The sequence below is a fragment of the Schistocerca piceifrons genome, chromosome X (genome assembly GCF_021461385.2).
Source record: "Schistocerca piceifrons isolate TAMUIC-IGC-003096 chromosome X, iqSchPice1.1, whole genome shotgun sequence".
In the NCBI taxonomy this organism is placed as follows: domain Eukaryota; kingdom Metazoa; phylum Arthropoda; class Insecta; order Orthoptera; family Acrididae; genus Schistocerca; species Schistocerca piceifrons.
In genome coordinates, this window is record NC_060149.1 from 678,607,885 (window position 1) to 678,632,138 (window position 24,254).

The 24,254-nt window shown below is 45.5% G+C and overlaps 1 protein-coding gene across 1 annotated transcript; it reads left to right on the forward strand.

Moving 5' to 3' along the window:
• Positions 1-4,591: 4,591 nt before the first annotated feature.
• Positions 4,592-22,861, forward strand: LOC124722602 (neurofilament heavy polypeptide-like). The gene is made up of 2 exons (XM_047247743.1): positions 4,592-4,699; positions 22,532-22,861. The coding sequence occupies exons 1-2, from the start codon at positions 4,592-4,594 to the stop codon at positions 22,859-22,861; spliced, it is 438 nt and encodes a 145-aa protein (XP_047103699.1).
• Positions 22,862-24,254: the final 1,393 nt, after the last annotated feature.

A 24,254-nucleotide genomic window follows, 5' to 3' on the forward strand; every position in this document is an offset into this window, starting at 1 on the left:
TTGTCAGGAAGGACGGACAGAATATCTTGACAGTTTGCCAGAAGATGGTGTGTGCAACACTCATCAAAATGCCGCGATATTTTGGCGCTGCCATCCAGCTGGAAATCCGACAGCTCTTTATCAGTAGTATACGCCAGGAACGGCTACATACACAAAAAAAACGTGTCGTCCGCTTTGTCGTGCAGCGTCATACGGCCACGTCACGTATCTTGACTCAGTAATTGGGCTTGTTTCCAATAAAACCACAGACGTCTGGAGCAAAATGGGGTGTCAGGACAGCGACCAGTGTTGCAGCTTCTATCGACAAGAGTCCAGCACCTAGCGTGATGGTAGTGGGTGCCACAATGAACTCTGATTCGCATGCCGGTAATTTGCTGCCTGACTCACCTTGATACAGGGGTGTTCGACAGTTGGCCAGTACATCACACCACGTTATTCAGAATTCGCACTCGCTGAAATAATCATCTTTTGTCCAGAAACTGCCATGCCAACGACAACAATCGATTAACTCTGGCACAGAACTGAAGCATCATCGAATGGAGAATTCGTATCTGTCATGTAAGCTCAGTTCAGTTCTAAGCCTAATCGAGTTAGTAGTGTTATTGCTACCTAGGGGGCCATTTTGTTATGCATATCGCATCTGTATACGCTTAGATGATAGCAATATTAAAAAATTATCCTTTCGACTACTCTGGATCCGCACAGCAAGTAAAATTTCATTATTTGCTATTCTTACTGGAGATGCAATTTTATCAGCCAGAAGCGAACAGGGAGGAAAGAAACTCTCATGGCTCAAAGAATAGCCTACTATAACGGACATGAAATGTAGGTGAGATGGGCATGTGGCCAAGCGATGGGTTGGCGGCTTGCATGAGGTAAAAACTGACCGAGAAGACGAACCAATGGAAAGCTGGTAGGTTATTAAAACTGTGTAGGTTGTGTTTAGCTGAACAGCGTTACGTGTGAAAAGAATTAGAGGCATCCGGAGGGAGGGAGGGGGGGGGGGGGAGGAGCAACTGGGAGTTATTGTTGATCTAGTAATCAAATTAAAATTGGACCCTTTTCATTTTTATCCCTTAAAAATTTTATTTTACCATTCAGGGGTTCATTAACTTAAAGGTCGATGCCACCGCTGTATGAGAATGGGGCTGCACGCCAGAAAATAATTGCAAAGAACGAAATATAATTTAAATGAATAAAAAATAAGGCGGCTTACTGAGAATTTTTTATTAAAATGCAATGGTGGTGGTCTGCAAAATGTAACCCATAGTAGATTACTATGTACGGCCGCTTACAAAGTTGTGTGCATTAACAAACAGAAATGAAAATATGAACGAGAGTAGAGCGCGAGCAGGTAGATGAAGCAGCTGCCTCTGTAGATGTCGGCTGCGAACTTCGAGCCGATAACCGAGCTGCGGATCCGAGCAGCGCGCGTTAACGATCAAACTATTGGAGTTGGCCGCCGGCGACGTTCGCCAACTTGTGGTGGACCCGGTCGCCGCCGCCTACTTCGCTGCCAAATGAGACGAAACAACGTCGATCCATTCTGCACGGTCAAAGAGTTCCGGGAATGAAAGCAAAGTTTGAGATCGCTGCGGATGGGAGCTGGATTCCGTATCGAGGTGCAGGTTCTCCTGTCGCTAGGGCCCGAAAACAGCTTGCCGCTCTATCCTTTCTTGACAACATACAGAAAAATTTAAAAGGTGTTGTTCATTTTTTCTCATTTCAGATGTTATCTTTGTTACTTAGTTCGTTTGAATGGCAATCTTCAGCAGTAGCAGCTTCGTGTGGAACTATATCTTCCCCTAATAGCCAACCTAAAACCCAAAATGATTGTAGCACCAGTTCGTTACAAGAGGATTACCTTTTCTTCGAAGAGTTAATACTCCACTGATATACAAAACTTGTGCTGTTTAGACAGGCAAAGCAAATGAACGTGACTAATCCGGAATGATGTTAAACCTCCATCTTTTCTGGAAACGTATTTACGAGTTTAGGGTCATTTACAAGGATTGGACAAAAATATGGAAACGACAAAAGTACATAACATTATCATGCCTAATACGGTGTAGGAACCATCTTGGCAATCAAAAAAGTTTCCAGGCGTCTCGGAATGGATAAATACAGGTCCTGTATGGTTTTCAAATACGGTTGCCGTATTTCACTGGGACCTCGTTGGGACAACAGCTACAAATCTCAAATGACGCTTCCTGATCCGTACGTCCTTTCGTAACTTAAGACTGCTCTTTTTTGTAATCATCCGAAAAGTTACATTTTCCCTTTCCATCCTGAGGCATTTTCGTGAGCTACGATACGTTTATTAGACATTAAAAAGTCGACAATAACACTAGTCATCGAAATACACGTCACTATACACTTCAGGAGCATATATACGCAGTAAGCACTTCAAACATTACTAACTTGCACTCGTTACTCTTACCAGATCGCTATTCAAATAGGACCTGCCGGATTCTTCCACGTGGCTCCGCTTAAATAGTTCCAGTCCCACACTACTGGAGAAGTCTGGTATTTTCTCTAATTACAGCGCTAGATCTAGAAGGTGCTTTTATCGTCGATACGGGATAAGCAACATGCAGCGCCATCTGTGAGACGACCTTGTCAACAAACTTGTTGACATACATAAAACTAACTGAGGTTGTATGTACATGTTGCGCTAACAGATTGCGTTACTTCAGTACTTGAGCTAAGCTCGTAACAGTATTTTTCAAAATCGGTACGAATGGTTCAAATGGCTCTGAGCACTATGGGACTCAACTTCTGAGGTCATTAGTCCCCTAGAAATTAGAACTAGTTAAACCTAACTAACCTAAGGACATCAGACACATCCATGCCCGAGGCAGGATTCCAACCTGCGACCGTAGCGGTCGCGCGGTTCCAGACGGAAGCGCCTAGAACCGCTCAGTCACTCCGGCCGGATAAATCGGTACAAAACTGGGTCTTCTGGGATGTCGGGACAAGAACGGTGACGGTCCCGCTATGTCGGGACGCATGACAACCGTATTTCCAAGGGAAAGTGTCCTGCAAAATAGTAGCAAGTTCACGTAACGATCATGGAAGTACAGGGTGCTCCTCTCCAAAGCAGACCACAAATTCTCAATAATATTGAGAGACAATTCATCTTCGTGCACACAAAACCATTCCTGGACAATGCGAGCTATGTGAACAGTGGCCTCTATCATAACACAGCGTCGCTATTGGGGAACAAATATTGTACCACGGGATGAACATGACCAGCCCAAATGGTCACAAAATCCTTGGCAGTATTGCGACCTCGCAAAGGAACGATAGGGCCCACGGAATATCGCGATATAGCTACCGAAGTCATCGCCGTACCCCCGCCGTGTTTCACTCTTTGAATGCCGCGTGGATTTAGCCGCGTGGTCTCGGGCGTCTTGTCACGGTTCGCGCGGCTACCCCGTCGGAGGTTCGATTCTTCCCTCGGGCATGGTTGTGTGTGTTGTATTAGCGCAAGTTAGATTAAGTAGTGTGTAAGCTTAGGGACCGATGACCTCAGCAGTTTGGTCCCATAATACCTTACCACAAATTTCCAGTTTACTACTCTTGCAACGTAAACTCCGCCAGAAGTTGGAAACCGTATGCAACAAGACTCATACGACAACCAAGATAATGCTGTTACGAGCATTTACATCTCTGCTGAGTGGGTCTGGAATTCGCACTCGCTCTACAATTTCCTGCTTATGGAGCTCCCTTTTTGTTGCTTTGGTGCTGACACGTTTCACGAGTGCCATATTCAGTCCTGCTGTCACAATTCTCTTCAGTGACTGTCAGTCACGATCACTCAGCACACACATTCACCCGTGTTGTAACTTAGTGGATGGTGTTTTTCCACTTTTCTTTTATGTAGTATAGATCTTTGGCTCCCTTGGTTGCGGAAGCACCCACAGTAAGAGCACCACCAATTTGCCCACGTTCGGATTCACTTAGCTCTGACAGTAGGCACGCACAGCTGCACAGAACACTGTAGTGACAAAGATTAATACTTGAAAAGTATTGATGACATTGCTCAGGTACTATCCATGATCAAATACAACAGTGCAACCTGCAGGCTTGGCTGGCATCTGTATTTACGTTTAAGCATGCATTTCTCGCAGCGTTACCATACTGCTGTCCAGCCCCTGTATCAGAATCCCTTCTAAATAATACGATAGTTTTTTTAACAGTTTCAGACGCAAAATCATTAAAGTAAGTGTCATCATTACAACCAAAGCGAATTGTTTTCAAGGATTCCGAAATGTTGTAGGTGACGTGTCTATAAAAAAATCTAGCCTGATAACCTTATACTTAGAGAGAGAATCCGTACTCTTTGTGACTAAATGCTGTTGCCTAGTGCAGCAGAAGAGTCTGAAATTTGACAGGCTGACAGACGACGTATGACTATGGCTCACTCCAAATGCTATTTCGTTTTGGTATTCGCTAGTCCTGAAGCTGTGGCGATACTGTGCAGGGTAGACTATTTGATGAACCCGCGTCGCGACTGTTCTGGTGCAACTGCAGGGCCACCTCGAATCCGCAGCGGCATATTTCGAATGCGGAGAAATCAGTGTGGGGAATGCCAAATGGCGCGTGGATTCTGGCCACGGCCGCGAGAGGGTCGTCGCCAACGTTGCGACAGTTTCTTGAACGGGACAAGAAAGAACGCTTGGAAGGTGGTGACCCAGTAATTGTTCTCTCATCGTGTAGTCTGCCGATATCGGAGCCCATCTTCTATTTACGTGCATTACCCAACATTTATTTGTGTTAAGTGTAATCTGGTAATCTTTTCACCAGGTACTGGTCGTCTGCAAAAGCCTGCATTTCATAACAGGATTGTAACGATGTCACCTCCATGCACACAACTGCTATCGGCCTCACACGATTCCATAAAGCCACTTACATACTCTAATAAGAATAATAAAAATAATAAACACAACGCATCTCGAAACAATTAACCTAATGGGACGGAAATCGGCTGATGTGATGCACATGCACATGTGTACACAAACAAATTATTAAAATTTCAGAAAAATTTTAAAATTTGGGGAATGGAAAGAGATTCCTAAATTAAAGAAGTCAGTAACCCGTCAGTCCACCTCTAGCTCTTATGAGTGCAGTTATTCAGTTTGGCACTGATTAGAAGAGATGTTTGATGTTCCCCTGAAGGATATCGTGCCAAATTCTGTCCGATTGAAGCATTAGGCCCAGCTACAGGGAGGGCCCTGCCTATAATGCTTTAAGCGTTCTCAATTGGTGAGAGTTCTGGCGGCCTTGCTGGCCGAGGTAAAGTTTGGCAAGCAAGAAGACAAATATTCTAATGGCTCTGAGCACTATGAGACAACTTCTGAGGTCATCAGTCCCCTAGGACTTAGAACTACTTAAACCTAACTAACCTAAGGACATCACACACATCCATGCCCGAGGCAGGATTCGAACCTGCGACCGTAGCGGTCGCGCGGTTCCAGACTGTGGCGCCTATAACCGCTCGGCCACTCCGGCCGGCAAGAAGACAAGTAATAGAAATTCTCGCCGTCTGTGGAAGATCATTATCTTACTGAAACTTAAGGTCAGGAGGGCTTGCCATCAAGAGCAACAAAACTGGGCAGAGAATATCGTCGTCGTCGTACCGCTGTGCTGTAAGGGTGCCACAGATGACAACTAAAGAGGTCCTCTATGGAAAGAAATGTCATCCCAGGCCATCACTCCTGGCTGGCGGATTGTATGACGGGCGACAGTCATGTTGGTATCCCATCACCGACCGGGGAATCTCAGTGACTGAATTAGAATCATCTTCAGTGATGAGTCCTGCTTCGAACTGAGCTCCGTTGAACGCTTAGTTTACCACATGTATTAGCCACAAAAATCATGGCAAAGAGGAATTTTCCTTTACTTGTTTAAGAAGAGTGTGGAATATTTTTTATTGAGAAATAAATCTAAAACCAATTTATTTAAAAAAACAGATCAGAAATAAAATACACATGCGTCTTCCTAAACACCACTCATTAAAGTAAAGTTCGTTAAATGTGAACGTATATTTTTAAAAATAGCTGATCACCGACATTTTAAAAAAGTCGTGAACCTGTCCACCTCAGCGATGGATCAATGTAATAGTTTTGATGTAAGCAGACACATAACAGGAAAATTCGGATGTGTCCCGTCATTTAAAATAACTGACACGATAAGCTGTTCTTCTCACAAAGTCAGAAGCACACTGTTACAACGTAATGTACTGAACTGGTTTTTCATAAATTATTGGTTGGTAAACCTGTCTATAGGGACCGTGTTCTGTTATTAGCAGGCTACCGATAAGTGAAATTTTCCAGGAGTGACTGGGCGGAAATTTGCGCCAGTGGAATAGCTCATTCACACTTCGAAAAGCAAAATTTAATTTCGTCTGGTAATAGCAGCCTATCTGACTTTATTCCTCAGGAAAAAGGTGGTAATTTGTAGTTGGCCGGGCACAAAGTGTGCTGCAAACTCTCAATTCGCTATAATGGGAAATTCATTTCCTTTGACTCCAAAAGCCCCGGCACGCAGCAAAATTATTCTTTCTGACCTGACTTTGTAAGAAGTTAAGAGTTATGGATATCGCGGACTTGAAAATTAACTACTGCAGGAAGCGAAGAAGTAGCTCTTTCACAGTACTTATATGAAGTGGTTCACCCATATGCCTAATACTCTCACATGTGGATCCATTTCGGCCGAGTCACTCTGTAACCTCAAACTTAGTTCCTTTACAGCCACTGATTACGCTACGCGTGTTTCATCGATAAAATGGAGGTTTTATACCTTAGTGAATGGTTTATTCTGAAATAGGATGAATCACAACATATTAAAAAGCAAAGTAACATTCACACTAAACAATGTGGGTGTATGTGCCCCGAAATATCATTTCTTTCGTATGTTTTATTTGTATGTTTACTAGCCCATTGTCTGATACAGTGATATTACAACTAAAACGATAATTCTGAACTGTAGTACGTATAGGACTAACGATACTAAAGGCAAATCAGAGTGGAAGATTAATTAATAGTGGGAAAGACAGACAACCAATGGAGAAAGTTGAAAATTTGTGCTGGACCGGGCCTCCAACGCGGATTTGCCGCTTCTCATGAGCGGTTGCCTTAAACTCCTCCGGCCACCCGGACACGATTCGTGACCGATGCAAATTCCCAAGTTCCCGTCACATTACCGACGTGGCGTCCCAGACCATTAAGGTTGTATACTCGCAGCACTCGCTGATTCCCGTATGAATTAAAGCGTAGGTGCGCATCCGCACAGAAGGGATTATTGGGGCCATCGAGCCCTATGCAAAATTAATACCTATAATACTTCTACAATTCAAGACACAATTTTAATATATTGAAATACCTAACGTTAATTCCAGATTGCAAAATTACGTCTTAGATTTTGGTTTTTAGGTAAATTTGTGCAATGTAAAATAAGTTTGTCGGAGTTTTCAGCGCCAGTGATGTTTGTTTAATCCAGCAAAGATTGGTAAACCTACCTGGCATCTATAGGATGAACCGCTTGCTATATTTATTATCTTTTACATGATATTTTTGTTCATAGTGGGCTGCTTGTCTATATAACTCTAAAGAATTGTGAAAACCGTATCTCCGCTCAATACGTAACTGAATATTTTCTCAACTCAAACAGCTATTTTGACTGTGAATTTTACTAAACTTACAGTATAACAAGATTGAACTATTATAGGATACAGATACAAGTACAGAGACAAGTACAGAGACAAGTACAGAGACAAGTACAAGATTATTAAGACACTACAGCTTACTGAAAGGAGAATAATATTTTTTGCCCATGTCAACATACACTATGTGATCGAAAGTATTCGGACACCCACAAAACATGAGATATTCATATTAGGTACATTGTGCTGCCATCTGCTGCCATCTACTGCCAGGTGCTCCATACGAGCGACCTCAGTAGTCATTAGGTATTGTGAGAGAGCAGAATGTGGCGCTCCGTGGAACTCAGGGACTTCGAATGTGGTCAGGTGATTGGGTGTCACTTGTGTCATACGTCTGTACGCGAAATTTCCACACTCCTAAATATCCCTAGGTCCACTCTTTCCGATGTGATAGTGAAGTGGAAACGTGAACGGACACGTACAGCACAAAAGCGTACAGGACGACCTCGCCCGTTGACTGACAGAGACCGCCGACAGTTGAAGAGGGTCGTAATGTATAATAGGCAGACATTTGTCAAACCATCACACAGGAATTCCAAATTGCATCATGATCCACTGCAATTACTGTGACAATTAGGCGGTAGGTGGGAAAACTAGCATTTCATGGCCGAGCGACTGTTCATAAGCCACACATCACGCCGGTAAACGCTAAACGACGCCTCGCTTGGTGTAAGAAGCGTAAACATTGGACCACTGAACAGTGCAAAAACGTTGTGTGGAGTAACGAATCACGGTACACAATTTGGCGATTCGATGGCAGGGTGTGTGTATGGTGAATGCCCAATGAACGTCATCTGCCAGCGTGTGTAGTGCCTACAGTAAAATTCGGAAGCGGTGGTATTATGGTGTGGTTGTATTTTTCATGGAGTGGGCTTGCACTTCTTGTTTTTTGCGTGGCACTAAGATATGTTAAGCACCTTATTGCTTCCCACTGTTTAAGAGCAATTAGGGGATAGCGACTGCATCTTTCAACACGATCGAGCACCTGTTTATAATGCACCGCCTGTGGCCGAGTGCTCATAGGACAGTGACATCCCTGTAATGGACTGGCCTGCACAGAGTCCTGACCTGGATTCTACAGAACACTTTTGGGATATTTTTGAACGCCGACTTCGTGCCAGGCCTTACCGACGGGCATCGATACCTCTCTTCAGTGCAGCACTCCGTGAAGAATGGGCTGCCATTCCCCAAGAAACCTTCGAGCACCTGATTGTAAGTATGTCTGCGAGAGTGGAAACTGCCATCAAGGCTAAGTGTGGGCCAACACCATATTGAATTCCAGCATTACCGATGGAGGGCGCCACGAACTTTTAAGTCATTTTCAGCCACAGTATATAATTCAATGCACATTGATACATAATTTGACGTAACTCACTACATACATTCCAGGACGTCATACTGAACTCCATGATCTACGTAACTGTTATCTATCCAAACATGAAATATAAAAAATGGATTTCATATTTTAAGGCCACTAGCGCGAGATGTAGTTGAAGTCGAAAACATACACCTACGTATTAATTTTTTATTTGTGTAATCGTTTCCCGGTTTTGAACGTTAACTGAACTGCAGTAATTAAAGCGTAGTTTTTGGAGTTTTACGGCAGCAATGCATCATATCACACAATGGTTGGCAGGCTCAGACAATTCCTGTGTGGTAAAACAAGTCTGAATGAAGAAGAAGGAAGTGGCAAATGTTAACTCTGTGAAGAACCGGAAATAGCAACAGAAGTAGAAGCCCTGGAGCTCTAAGACTGGTTTATCACCATCGTGGCTACTGCGTAAACTATCAGTCGTCGATCCGTGTCCATCATCTTGGACGACATTTTGAACATGACAGAGGTCGCCGCCCTCTGGATTGAGTTACTGCTCACACCCATCCATGAAAGGTCACCGAACCGAGGCAGCAACGGAGATACTGAACCAGTGTTAGGCCAACCTATATGACCTCTTTAGCCGTCTCATCATCATGACCGACTGCTGAGTGTATCATTAGAAAGCAACAGAGCAGACAGTGGGGACATGTAGATTCATTACCGCTGTAGTAGGTAAAGACACAACCACAACGGAGTAAGGTGATTCGTAGTGTTTTTTAGGACTTCTGTGGTTTGGTACAAACGTATTATGCTCCTCATGGGTAAATCGTCACATCAACATACTATTGAAGTCTCTGGACGAGGTTACGAGAGGTTATCAAAACGAAGTTGCCGGGGAGCTGTCCATGGGTAGGTTCTGCAGAACGACATCCCAACTCATATTACATAGGATAGTGTCACACACGCTTCTTCTTTGGGCTATCGAATTTTGCCTCACCAACTGTATTCTCCCGACACGACACCTACTGGCTTTGTTCTCTTTCCTGGGATGACGAAATTCTTCCGTAGCATCCATTTCCAGAATGACGACGAGGTGCTTTCCGAGGTGAAACATATCGTCAACAGCGAAAACCCTGACGTCTAGAACCATGGCCTCTGACATGTCACCTATCGTCGGGAACAGTGTGTCCCATTAACAGGTGAATATGTTTAGAAGGAGCAACACCATCAACACGTCTCATTGTCGAAGTTTGACGTTTTCGAGATGATAATTAAGACCTTATGACAACCCGTTGTAGAAGCTAACCTAAACTGGGAAACGTATTCCCTAGGCTTAATGAAGCTCCTTATTTCAACCACATTTGCACAACACACAGAATTAAAATCAGGGCAGGTGTTTTTACGACATAGTAAAAGAGCAGGAATTGTAGACGGTAAACACTTCTTACCCCATCCCTGACCTTTTCACGGCTAAATTAAATTTGAATTCATGTACCGTGTAATTATTACAACGTTCATCAAGTGCTTAAGTCGAGTCGTTTATTATGTTTTAGAGTACATTATTCTTATTTGCAACCCCAAGGTTTCCTTTCCTTTGAGCACGATGATGTTGATCAGGCAGTAGAGTTGCACGCTCGCACCCGCTGGAGATGATTCTGTGAACTACCATTAGGCCTCTTGCACAAGGAAGTTGGCCATCTGGATGCAGCTAGCCGCTTCCTGACGCCGGTCTTATGTGCACATAGGCTAAGTACGGCTCCAAGATATTTGATGTGTCTAGCCCACGCGCATTGCCGGGGAGCTCAATGCCACAGCCAGATATGCCATTTGTGTCTGTTTTTGATTAGGCACTCGGTGTTTCCACGAATGAGATGAGTCATTTTGGTGAAAGAGTTGTATCTTTGGCAAAAAAAAAAAAAAACTGTTTTAACTGTCGTCTGTCTGGAACAAGATGTTTGACAATGTATAGTTGGATTTTTCGCCAACCTTTCAATGTCTCCCTCGACTTCGGGGATGAGACACAAGATGTTGCCTTATTCTCGAAACATTGTTCTGACCCAAGACGGAGTAAAATTTGAACACAAATTGCAATGCAAGGGCTTTTAATATACTGGGTATGGCCCAAAAACAAACTGCAGATCCAGTGGAGCTAGCACTATTCGCAATGGTGCAGCAGACTACTTCATCAACAGTCTAATCAATGCGACTGGCAGTATTTCGATTTAAGCCTGAAAAACTGTACAGATCAAGCAAGAAAATTTGAAATTTGTCACGAAGCGCAGAAAGGACGTGTAAAGTGAATACAGTTGCATGTACCTATAGTCCGCCGCCTTTAGCGTCACATTTGTTCTTTTGACATGCAATCGGTAGCGGCTGCTGCGAAAAGAGAGTTGGGATTTCCCGATAGAGAGTAATGGAAGCCTGTCACACCCGTCGGAGCACAGAGCGGGACGCGAAATTGAAAGGTTTAATTGAGTAAAAAAGGCAATTATTTTGAGGTGTGTGTACGTGTGTGCCGCGAAACACTTCAAGCGATTCATTCACTCCACAAATTAAGTCAATCCTTGCGTGTTATAAACTTATATTTGCATGTATACGCCGTGCCGCGTTGACTGTCGTCGGTAACGTTGTGATAATGCTCACGAGAAAGAAGTTAGTAGACCTAGGTGTTTCGAGTGTGAAAATGATTCAGATTTATGCAGTACATGGGAATAATGTGAGAACAGTGCAGCTCCGAGAGAGAACAAATTTCAGAACAGAGTTGATATTGCCAGAACTGTATTGGCGTAACTGGTGTCATAGCATCCACAACCACCGTGTCATTTCTTTATTTTGTGTTGAAGCTTTCCAGCATCATTACAAACGACTGTACACGGAGGAAGGAGAAGCCTGTGCTAAAGCTTCAGGTAGGTGATATAGACCACGGTCGTGAAACGAGTTTTCCTATCGGCTAGCGAAGCGCAGTGTGAAAGTGTATTAGCATAGGAGCGGTGCTGCTTAGAAACTGCAACAGAATATATCAGTTACAGGCGTTTTCAAGGTAAAAATACAAAGTGAAAGATAAATAGGAATCTTAACAAATATGTCCCTACGATTTTCTTCTATTGTGGCAACGTCTTAAAAACGCTGTTATATATTCAATGTATTTCATCAAAAGTTTCAGCCTGTCCCACAGTACTGTTCTACGACGCACTTCCGCAATGAAACTCACTCATGGAATATGGTCTCGATTTAATCCTTCTTCAGACACCTGAAAGAAACTTTTGCTACACTACACGCCAACGATTAAGCGCTAGCATGGGCAGAAACTATAGAGCTCTTGATCTGACAACCTGCAAGTAAAATAAGCGCTAAGTGCGAATCTGTGACGCACACGATTGGCGGAAAACGTCCCACTGACTACCGTCGGAAAGTTTCCTTTTGCCTCTGTGTACGACATTCGGTGATTCACGTGACACGATACACGGTGTCTACATTGACGCGTGGACGAAGTTCAGTGCCTCTCGTGTTAAAGGCAGCATGGTTTACATTAAACTAAATCGCTTCAGCTCTCTCTATGTATCATAGGTATGCAGGGCCTTCAGTGTGAAACCACCATTAATGTTTTACATCAGTCAGAAACCGAACCTTGACGCGGCTCATTAGTGTGCACATAGGACACTCTCATGCGACGAATTGCTTTGTAGCTAGTCCGAGCCTTCTTAACCTGCGCCTTAAGTGTAGTCGTTTGCTTTTTCTCCAGCCATCGGGGAACGCTCGTGTTTTGTTACCGCACTGGATGGCCGAGGGGGGCTGCATAATGTGGGGCCGCATTAAAGAAGACAGCCGTGATCACGTGGACGACCACTTGTTGCCGCTGGCCAGCCAGCTATCGATTTTATTATTTATACCCACGGCCCAACGGAACACAGGTTCTTGGACCTCTAGCATCACTGGAAGGGAAACAGCAGCCGTGTAAGGAGTCAGCTTAGCTCCTGGCAGTTACACACTGTCTTGCGTAAGCTGCTCTCTCCTCTGTTGCTCTTTCTAAGATTACAGGTAGCTGAAACGCATCACAGAGATCACACAGAGTTGTACGGTTACTGTGCACGATACGTCAAATTTCACGTTGAAACTGAAAATAGAAACAACTTGGGGCAAATAAAAATATCTATTCCATGCTTAAAATGATTATAGGACATTTCATTCACAAACAAGAGCTGACTTATGGCAAAAATAATTGTATTGATCACTGTGCGCTGATTTTCAAGTGGTACTTACATTCACAACATGCTTTTATATCGACCGATCATTTACATCCCTGTACCTAAAGATTACAAAATTACTACGTATGTATTCTCCATTTAATTCACACTTCGAATATTTAAGTGCTTGAGTAGAAGTACACATACTGCGGAAAGACAGATTCATTCCCCTGATTTTATAAAGAGAGTACAACTATAATAAGCACATTACGTTCAGTTCACTGAAAACACACTGAGACGACATGTCAAAATTAAAATTAATTATTTCGTTGTCAGTATTCGAGGTCACGTGTTTTAGCTACTCAGGCTGTGACAAAGCTGTCCCAACTTTAAGACTGCTTTCGGTAAGTTTTTTCCAGCTCAAAAATATTTCTGTAATATTATTAACAAAGTTCTCATTATCGAAAATCATCTAATAAACGCGACGTGGGGAGCTTTCATGAAATGTAAATAAATTTTGCTCCAAATGGTTAAGCCTCTTGTTCTTCCTCCATAGAGAGCAAAATGTGGTTTTCACCCACTTTGTCAACTGTATGTCTAAAGCTGTCAATACGATTAGCTAGTGCCGACTTCTGTGAATGTTTCATACGAAACACATCAACGTGCTCTCTGGGTTTTAGGTTGACTAAAATTCTTAGTTATGTAGAGAAAATTTTGCAGCGTTTGTCCCGAGTAAATAAAATTTTTGAACCAAATAAGCACCAAATAAGCACCATATATATATATATATATATATATATATATATATATATATATATATATACATACTCCTGGAAATGGAAAAAAGAACACATTGACACCGGTGTGTCAGACCCACCATACTTGCTCCGGACACTGCGAGAGGGCTGTACAAGCAATGATCACACGCACGGCACAGCGGACACACCAGGAACCGCGGTGTTGGCCGTCGAATGGCGCTAGCTGCGCAGCATTTGTGCACCGCCGCCGTCAGTGTCAGCCAGTTTGCCGTGGCATACGGAGCTCCATCGCAGTCTTTAACACTGGTAACATGCCGCGACAGCGTGGACGTGAACCGTATGTGCAGTTGACGGACTTTGAGCGAGGGCGTATAGTGGGCATGCGGGAGGCCGGGTGGACGTACCGCCGAATTGCTCAACACGTGGGGCGTGAGGTCTCCACAGTACATCGATGTTGTCGCCAGTGGTCGGCGGAAGGTGCACGTGCCCGTCGACCTGGGACCGGACCGCAGCGACGCACGGATGCACGCCAAGACCGTAGGATCCTACGCAGTGCCGTAGGGGACCGCACCGCCACTTCCCAGCAAATTAGGGACACTGTTGCTCCTGGGGTATCGGCGAGGACCATTGGCAACCGTCTCCATGAAGCTGGGCTACGGTCCCGCACACCGTTAGGCCGTCTTTCGCTCACGCCCCAACATCGCGCAGCCCGCCTCCAGTGGTGTCGCGACAGGCGTGAATGGAGGGACGAATGGAGACGTGTCGTCTTCAGCGATGAGAGTCCCTTCTGCCTTGGTGCCAATGATGGTCGTATGCGTGTTTGGCGCCGTGCAGGTGAGCGCCACAATCAGGACTGCATACGACCGAGGCACACAGGGCCAACACCCGGCATCATGGTGTGGGGAGCGATCTCCTACACTGGCCGTACACCACTGGTGATCGTTGAGGGGACACTGAATAGTGCACGGTACATCCAAACCGTCATCGAACCCATCGTTCTACCATTCCTAGACCGGCAAGGGAACTTGCTGTTCCAACAGGACAATGCACGTCCGCATGTATCCCGTGCCACCCAACGTGCTCTAGAAGGTGTAAGTCAACTACCCTGGCCAGCAAGATCTCCGGATCTGTCCCCCATTGAGCATGTTTGGGACTGGATGAAGCGTCGTCTCACGCGGTCTGCACGTCCAGCACGAACGCTGGTCCAACTGAGGCGCCAGGTGGAAATGGCATGGCAAGCCGTTCCACAGGACTACATCCAGCATCTCTACGATCGTCTCCATCGGAGAATAGCAGCCTGCATTGCTGCGAAAGGTGGATATACACTGTACTAGTGCCGACATTGTGCATGCTCTGTTGCCTGTGTCTATGTGCCTGTGGTTCTGTCAGTGTGATCATGTGATGTATCTGACCCCAGGAATGTGTCAATAAAGTTTCCCCTTCCTGGGACAATGAATTCACGGTGTTCTTATTTCAATTTCCAGGAGTGTATATATATACCCCCAGACAAGATAGTGAGGTTGAAACGTAAGGTACCACAGCGGCTCAAATTACAATTCCGGTCAACCATAGGTAGCTTTTCCATGCTTTCCCTAAATCGTTCAGAGGAATGCCGGGATGGTTCCTTTGAAATCACTTGGGTGATTTCATTCCCCAGTACGAGCTTGTGCTCGGTCTAATGACATCGTCGTCGACTGAGCATTAAACTATCTTTCTTATTTGGAAGAAGTACAGTATTCTGAGGAATGTAGTTGCGTATGTTTCAAGGATGAATCATTCCGCGGGCAATAAGAGCCCAAAAGGTTAAAAGCAACCGCACCGTAGACGATGACCTGGTGGCTACGGTGTTCGTGGAAGAATCTGTGAAACTTTTTGATTCTTTCTCCAGACCTGCGTGGCTTCGGAAAGGCCTTACGCACACGTAAGTTGTGTTCACCTCCATAGGTGCTTTCTTACCGCCTATGAAATAAAATGAAGTACTAACAATCGCAATTTCATTAAACTTTTACTCGTTTCAGACCATAACTACGTTCAGACAGTTATATGCATCTTCAGAAGTAGAATTTAAATACACGTACTCATTACAGACGTCGTTGAAAGCTGCTACTTCGATGTGTATTAGAGTATGAAACAGGCAGATTTTTCTTGTAAATTGCACCATCTGATTGCGAGCCTATGTACCAACAAAACACAGTCATGATGATGATCGGATTGTGAGGCGCTCAACTGCGCGGTTATCAGCACCCGTACAAATTCCCAACCTTTGCTCAGTCCAATCTCGCCACTTGCATGAATGATGATGAAATAATGAGGACAACACAAACACCCAATCATCTCGAGGCAGGCGAAAATCCCTGACTCCACCGGGAATCGAACCCTGGACCCCGAACTCGGGAAGCGAGAACGCGACCGCGAGACCACGAGCTGCAGACAAAACACAGTCATCAAACCAGCGTCTTTATGGTACTGAAAAGCTCATTTTATACACAAAGCAAGGCACTGAAGAAATTCAAAAGAGAGAACGAAAAATAACACGGAAATTTTTTTATATAAATTACACTGAATATGGAATCTACAGACTGAGAGCAAATAGCTCTAAGTAGCTCTGAGCACTATGCGACTTAACTTCTGAGGTCATCAGTCGCCTAGAACTTAGAACTAATTAAACCTAACTAACCTAAGGACATCACACACATCCATGCCCGAGGCAGGATTCGAACCTGCGACCGTAGTGGTCGCGCGGTTCCAGACTGAAGCGCCTACAACCGCACGGCCACACCGGCCGGCACTGAGAGCAAATGAAATGGGATATGGGAATATTATAGAAATGTCAGTAGAGATGTTACGAAACTCGCAGAGAGCTAAATCAGAAACAGTAATAAAGAGATGTAGTAAAAGGTGATATAAAGCAAGCAGGAATAACAAAACTTGACATTTCAGACAGTAGGAATTTTAGGTAGAAAATTCACAACTGGACAGAAATCACATGAACAGTATTTAAGTTCTGAAGAGAGAGGTGCCTTATTACCCGAAACGAAAGAGAGCCAAAATAAATGCATCGTTATGATGAAATACCGATTGCTGCCCCTTTATTTATTCTCGATACGTGTTTAACTTGGAGAAGGACTTCGGCACAATGAACAAGATTATTATATTTTTTATTGATTTAATTTCTAGAAACAAATAATTATCAGCATTCATTATTCATATTGTCTCAGAACTACACTAACGAGACGAAACGTTATGACCAGCTGCTTACAAGGGTTTTGATCCACCTTTGAACTAAAAATAGCGATTCTGTATCATTCACGTAAATTACGTGCCGGTAATTCTTGAGCGCGGGGCCAGCGTCCGATAGTGTCCCAGATGTAGTCCACCAGGTTCATGGCCAAGACTGAGTTCAGTATCGTGTTTCTCATGCCACTGCAGTGCGATTCTGGACTTGTTGCATGGACAGTTATCCTGCTGAAAGACGCTGTCGTCGTAGTTCACAGCTCTTAAGCCTTCGATTACTACCACAGGTCTCATGTAAGCCCTCCCTCCGGCCTGTGGCGTTTTTTGTTTTGTTTTACATTACCGCGCAAAAAACAACTGGGGTCATATGCGCCCAATTCAAAACTATACAACATGAAGACAGAGAGAAGTAGAAAACGACTGTACGTCAGTCCCAATTGACATAATAGAAGACAGCTATAAACAGGCACGCGGAAAAACGGCTAGAAAAGGACACCGTACAGAAACGGAGGTCCAAAACTAAAAATTAAATAGCCTCCGCCATACTGCTTTGGCGGATAAAAAGTAAAACGCAGTCGACAGCCCGCGCGTCATTTGTTAAACCGGCCAATAAATCAGACGGCAGTCCCAAGCGGGAACGAAAACGGTTAAAAAATGGGCATTCCATCAGGAAGTGGCTGACAGTTAAAATTTGGGCGCAATGTGTGCGCCACTCCGCAAATGACGATGGCGCAAAAGGCAGTGTCCAATACGCAACCTAGTTAAAATGTCCTCCTCCCGGCGGATGTGCCGAGAGGAGGTCGTCCAAGCCGCTGGGAGAGGCTTAATAAGCCGGAGCTTACTCCCGTGAAGAGAGGACCATTGCCGACACCAAAGGGACACCATCTCCTGACAGACAGCAACACAGAGATCATCGAAGAGAATATAGTTACTCGCGGGCTGAGGTACGAGAACTGCAGCCTTGGCAGCAGCATCAGCAACGGCAGCCTTGTTTCCTGGCAGACAGAGATGATCAGGAACCCACAGAAACATCACACTCGCTCCACAAAGAGTGAGCAAGTGACAGTTTTCCTGGACCCGCTGCACTAAGGCGTGGGCGGTGTACAGCGCACACCGAGTTTGAAGGGCGCTGAGTAAGTCTGAGCAGAGGTTGTGTCGCCGTGATCTGATACAAAGCGAAGAGCAGTGTGCCAGACGCTGGTATCGAAAGACAAGGGTGGCAATGAAGAAAGCACACCAGACCCCCACGGTCAGCGCGAGAACCATCAGTGTATACAAAGGTAGGTCGTGAAACTGAAGGCGATAGACCGAGGCTGGGTTAGTGTCCTTAGGAAGCGAATGAAGGCCAAGGTTAACAAGGGCCGCTTCACGGAGCCAAGACAGTGAAGGGTTCACACCCACTGGAAAAGTTGCAGGTAGTGCGAAGTTAAGCCGCCGTAACAAGTGCCGAAAGCGGACTCCAGGAGATAACTGAGAAGAGGGACACGCCCCATACTGACGATCAAAGGAATCATCGAAGGAGGAGGCAGAGGATGGGAGGCCATGCATGGCAGACAAACGGCATGCATACCTGCCGAGGAGAAAGTCACGGCGGTACGACAGCGGTAGTTCAGCAGCTTCAGCATACAGACACTGAACTGGGCTAGTGTAAAAGGTGTCCATGGCCAAACGAATGCCACGATGGTGGATAGTGTTGAGACGGCGTAAGAGGGCTGGGCGTGTAGACGCATAAACAAAGCACCCATTGTCGAGTTTCGAACGGACAAGGGACCGGTACAAACGGAGGAGGGTGCTTCGATCGGCGCCCCAGGAAGTACCATTGAGGACACGTAGGACAGTGAGGAACTGAATACAACGGGCTGCCAGGTAAGACACATGGGAGGACCAAGAGTGTTTCCTATCGAGCATGAGACCCATGATAGTCGTAATTTCAACGAACGAAAGGGCAACAGGCCCAAGATGTAAGCGTGGTGAGGGAAACCACTTGCGTCGCCAGAAATTCATACAGACGGTTTTGTCAGTGGAAAAACGAAAGCCATTGTCGATGCTCCAGGAGTAAAGACGATCAAGGCATCGCTGAAGACGCCGCTCAGTGAGATAGGTCCGTGGAGAATTGCAATAGATGGCAAAATCGTCAACAAAAAGAGAGCCAGAAATGCCAGGCAGGAGACAGGCCATTATAGGGTTAATGACTGTAGCAAAGAGGACGACACTCAGAACGGAGCCCTGAGGCACACCGTTTTCCTGGATAAAGGTGTCCGACAAGACACAACCCACACGCACCTTGAAAACTCTATCTTTTAAAAATGCTGTAGATCCTCTTTGTGGGACCGAAGGCTGCGAACGCTCCACTGGAGGACAGTCATGATGCAGAGATGTAGGGGTGTCGACTCGGCGGCTGCCGAGTGACAGCCGGTGTAGTCACTAGTACAGGGCGCAGAAGCAGCAGGATCCTGCTCCATGCGGCCCACAGAAGCATCGGTTTGCTAGTGCGGTCGGTCTGTGGATTCCAAAGCTGAAAAGTGGTCGGTGGTGCTCACTAGTGATACGGAGGCAGGCCGGGCAAGGTGCCACGTGGAGACACCGTCGGACAGGATCTTCAGGTTGGCGAAGGAGAAGACCATTTGCCTTTGGTGGATTTCTTTGAGCCTTTCCGGTTAGAGGAAGACTCTGGCGTTGTTTGGCTAGAGGGACGGAGGACGTCTACACGGGAGTACTCTTTATGTCCTTTCCGGCCTACTGGTTTTGTAGCCGGTGGCTTCGACGACCTGAGGTGAGAGTTAGACAGTTTTTTGCTCAATTGGACGGGGGGATGACGATGCTACCTTGACAGTGGGCGATTTCACAACCTCAGTGCTGAATTTGAGGTCGCATGTCTGCGTGGCCATGTTCTTCATGGACCGAGGGGTAAGAAGAGCAGAACTATAGTTGCCAGATGGGAAAACACAGAGTTTGCGACTAGCCAGTAACTTGTGGTCTACTGGGTAAGGCACTTTTTCCATTACCCGGATCTCCTGGACAGCCTGCTCCTCAAGACACACACGGTACAATTCTGAGAGGAGGCGGCATGGCCGCCATTGGAGTTGATACAGGGGGGAGAAGGATGCGGACAATCGCCATCGTGTGCATCCCTACCACAGGTTACACAGTTGGCTTAGTGTCGACAACACGTTCCAGTTTGGTTGGAACGATGACACTGGTAGCAGCGCATCGAGTTCGGAATGTTCGGCCAGACTGTGATAATCTTAGGCCTATAGCCTGCTTTGATCTAGAACGGCAGCACCACCCTATCAAAGGTGAGGAAGAGTTCGTGTGGGCACTAAGGAGGAATCTACTTTTTCATTACATGATGGACAGTAATGAGACCGTGATCAGAGAGGTAAGACTGGATTTTGGCCTCAGACCGTCGAGCAGTCTAGCGAAAATGACACCACGGGAAGAATTCGAAGTTCTATGGGCCTAGACACGAACAGGGTAGTCGTGGAGAAGCGAGGCAGCAAGCAGTTGTTGTGCTTGAGAATCAGAAGCCGACTCCAAAAGCCAAGCGCCATTCCATAAACGAGAGCAGGTTTTCACAGGACCGGCGATTGCATCAACACCTTTCTGAATAATAAACGGATTTACTGTAGCGAAGGACTGACAGTCTTCAGTACGTGAACCACGAGGAACCGTAGTGCAGTGGGAAGGGTTTTTGAATCATTAACCTCATTACGTTTACGTTTCGTAGATGTTGATTGGGAAGATGATTTACTAATTGCGAGAAACTCCCCATGAGTGCCAGTGTCTCCGAAGGTGCACCCCTTCCAACTGGCGGCTCCCTTCACAAGGGGTGCACCCGCCTTTGATGACTGTTCACACCTCAGGTCACACTTCCAGAACAATCGAGACAAATCGGCAATTTGGGAAGCTTGCAGTTCAGACAATCACCTCTCCCTCGGCCTGCCTTATCAGGGGATACGTGCGAACCCTACCTGTCGACCTGGGGCTGGGAAATACGCGTTACCCAGCCACATGTTACGAGTCAGATGCATGGGCAGTCCATTAGGATTGCACAGGGAGGAAGAAGAAAAAGAGGAACCTCAAACGCCGACTGGAGGAGCCAGGAGAATAGAGACAAAGAAAGGGAAAGGGAGTGAAAAACAACAGTGAGACTGTTCTTACGTCAGCGACAAACAATGCAGTACATTCCCAATAAGGATCCCAGACATGTTCCCCAGGGGAGGGGAACAAGAATAGCAAGAGGATAGACCTGCAGCACAGAAGGGGAAAAACGCTGCAAAGGCTGGGGCCCGTGGTAGCCAAGCACGAACCCCCCCAAAGAGTGGCGAGCCCCCTGAGGGGGCCTGCGTCAGTGTTAGGAGCATGCTTCGAGCAGCCGTTTGCCTGGATGACTGCGTGTTCGAATACGATCACCGAGCTGTTGTAATAAGAAATATGAGTCATCCGACTGGGTGACATTTTTCCACTGATTCACAGCCCAATCTCAACGATCTTGTGGCAACTGCAATCGTAATTGACGATGTCGTCGGGTAAACATGGCGATACTTAAGGGTTGTCTGCTGCAAAGCCCCATGTTCAAAAATGTGCGCTACTTTACGCAGCAGGCAAACCTCCGATCTTCACAATTGCTGATGAGGCGTAGAAGTCCAACAACTTCTCGCCTACTCGTGATTTCACCTTCATTCAACCACTGTCCACAGACGCTCGCTACAGTATGACGAAGACAACTGACCCAGGTGCTGGGCCATAAGAATCTGTCCATTATCAAAGGTGATTGTGTCAGTAGATTTTCCCCACGTACCCCCAACGCCATCACAGGCGCAGTTCTATCTCGAAAATGATCTTCCACTGACAAGAGTCCACTTTGAAACACATTTCATCCGATTTGACCATTGCATGAAAAGGAATTGCAATGACGATTTCGGTGATTAAACGCAATTTGTGGCAAAAATGAACGGCTATGTCTGAGAAAACGAAACTGTGCTGCTATCGATAGTGGTGTCAATATAGTCGAATCGTACAGTCACTTACATCTCTGGTTTTCCAGCAATATGTGGTATGTTCGTGCATTAAACGTGTGGTCACTGTTAGCAGCTGACAATAACGCCTAGGATGCAGTGGTTGAACGCTGATGTAGAGCCTACTGTAATCGAGACGGCATAAGAAGCTCCCTCACAGCTCGCAGTGCTGTTGCAAGGTTTCAACTGCGAAGTACTGACTGCTGAAGCCGAGAACAGCAGCCATCTATAGCGCTGTGACAAGACTGAGGTAATGCAATAGAGGCGTTTAAAAATTCGAGTTACATTATTGATAGATATACGCCCACAAATATGCGACACCCAGACCACTGCAACTGTCAGCCAAGCCCGCAGAAGCAAAGCCCGCAGAAGCAAAGCCCGCAGAAGCAAAGCCCGCAGAAGCAAAGCCCGCAGAAGCAAAGCCCGCAGAAGCAAAGCCCGCAGAAGCAAAGCCCGCAGAAGCAAAGCCCGCAGAAGCAAAGCCCGCAGAAGCAAAGCCCGCAGAAGCAAAGCCCGCAGAAGCAAAGCCCGCAGAAGCAAAGCCCGCAGAAGCAAAGCCCGCAGAAGCAAAGCCCGCAGAAGCAAAGCCCGCAGAAGGCTCAGAGCCATTTGAACCATTTCATTAATACACCACGAAAAGTTTTTGTAAACATTCCAGATTAACTCACCCTGAAAATGTAATATTTTAAAATACGGTGCAAATCTGCGTCAAGCAGTAGTCAGGCTGTTGACTGCGTTATATACAGGGTTGTCAGAAAATGTCTGAAACGCTTGTCTTGATGTTGTAGGGCAGATTGTACTGAGACATAAATGTTAAGAAAAAATGCGATACGTTGCGCTGTTTCCGAGTTATTTAGCGTTGAAGTTAGCCAATAAGGTCGTTGCGCGCGCGAATTCAAGTTTCTGCTAGCCAAACAGAGCACTCGTTAGGTAACACCGACCCTGGCAGGACGCCTGAATGTGAGCGCGCGACGCCCAGATTGGCTAACTTCAATGCTAAATAACTCGGAAACGGCGCAACGTGTCGCATTTTTTCCTTAACATTCATGTCTCAGTGCAATCTGCCCTACAACATCACGACAAGGGTTTCAGACATTTTCTGACCACCCTGTGTATCAACTGTTCACCACTCCTCTCCCCGTTCCCCTCCGTCCCATCTTTTTCTCACTCTGTCTGAATGGTTACAAATTATGACCAGAAATTCGTTAAGTATAAAGATAGGGAAGATAATGTTGCAGTGTTGCATAATGTTAAAAACTTAACATACTTCAGCTGTCTCGTGTTAACAGGCTCTTTAGAGAACCGGAGAATTTCGGAGCAATGTATCGGACTTCGAGTGCATAATAATTACATCCGCATATTGCAAGGCATCAAACGCTGACAGATTTCCGCTGATAACCAGTATATGCGTATGGTGTTAAATATTATTTTATTAATTCATCGCGGAAAAATTGTTTCTGTTCGTAAATATGAGTCACAAGTTATTGTAATTCGGTGCTCAAATTCAGCCACGCCAATCGTCGTACAGGGATTTTGAGTTTTTTTATTTGCCTCACATTGGGGAATTTTTCGTTGTGTTATTCATTCTGTCCTCAATTCAGTTTCCACAAGATGATAAATGAGGAAACAATACTAGAACTACAGAATCCGCAAGTTAAGAGACGTCTTACGAAGTGAGAGAAACTAACAAGTAACACTAGCTAAGTGCCACTCGTCGATTCCGATAAACTTCAGATATGTTGTAGTCTACGTCAAAATATGAGACACGTATTCTTTTTCTTTTTATACGTGCCCATACGGCCACTGCAGTGGTGAAAACCCTCCTGAAGCGAATGCCGTTGATATCTGAGACCATATCGTCGAAACAGTATGAGACATAAAAAATGTTGAACATAATTTCCATCGTTGTTGCTGTACATTACAAGTGTACAATCACATCTTTAAATATTTTGATATATTTAGAAATTTCTCCGCCCCCTCACCTCGCTGTTAAAATACAGAGTATCTATAATTAAAATC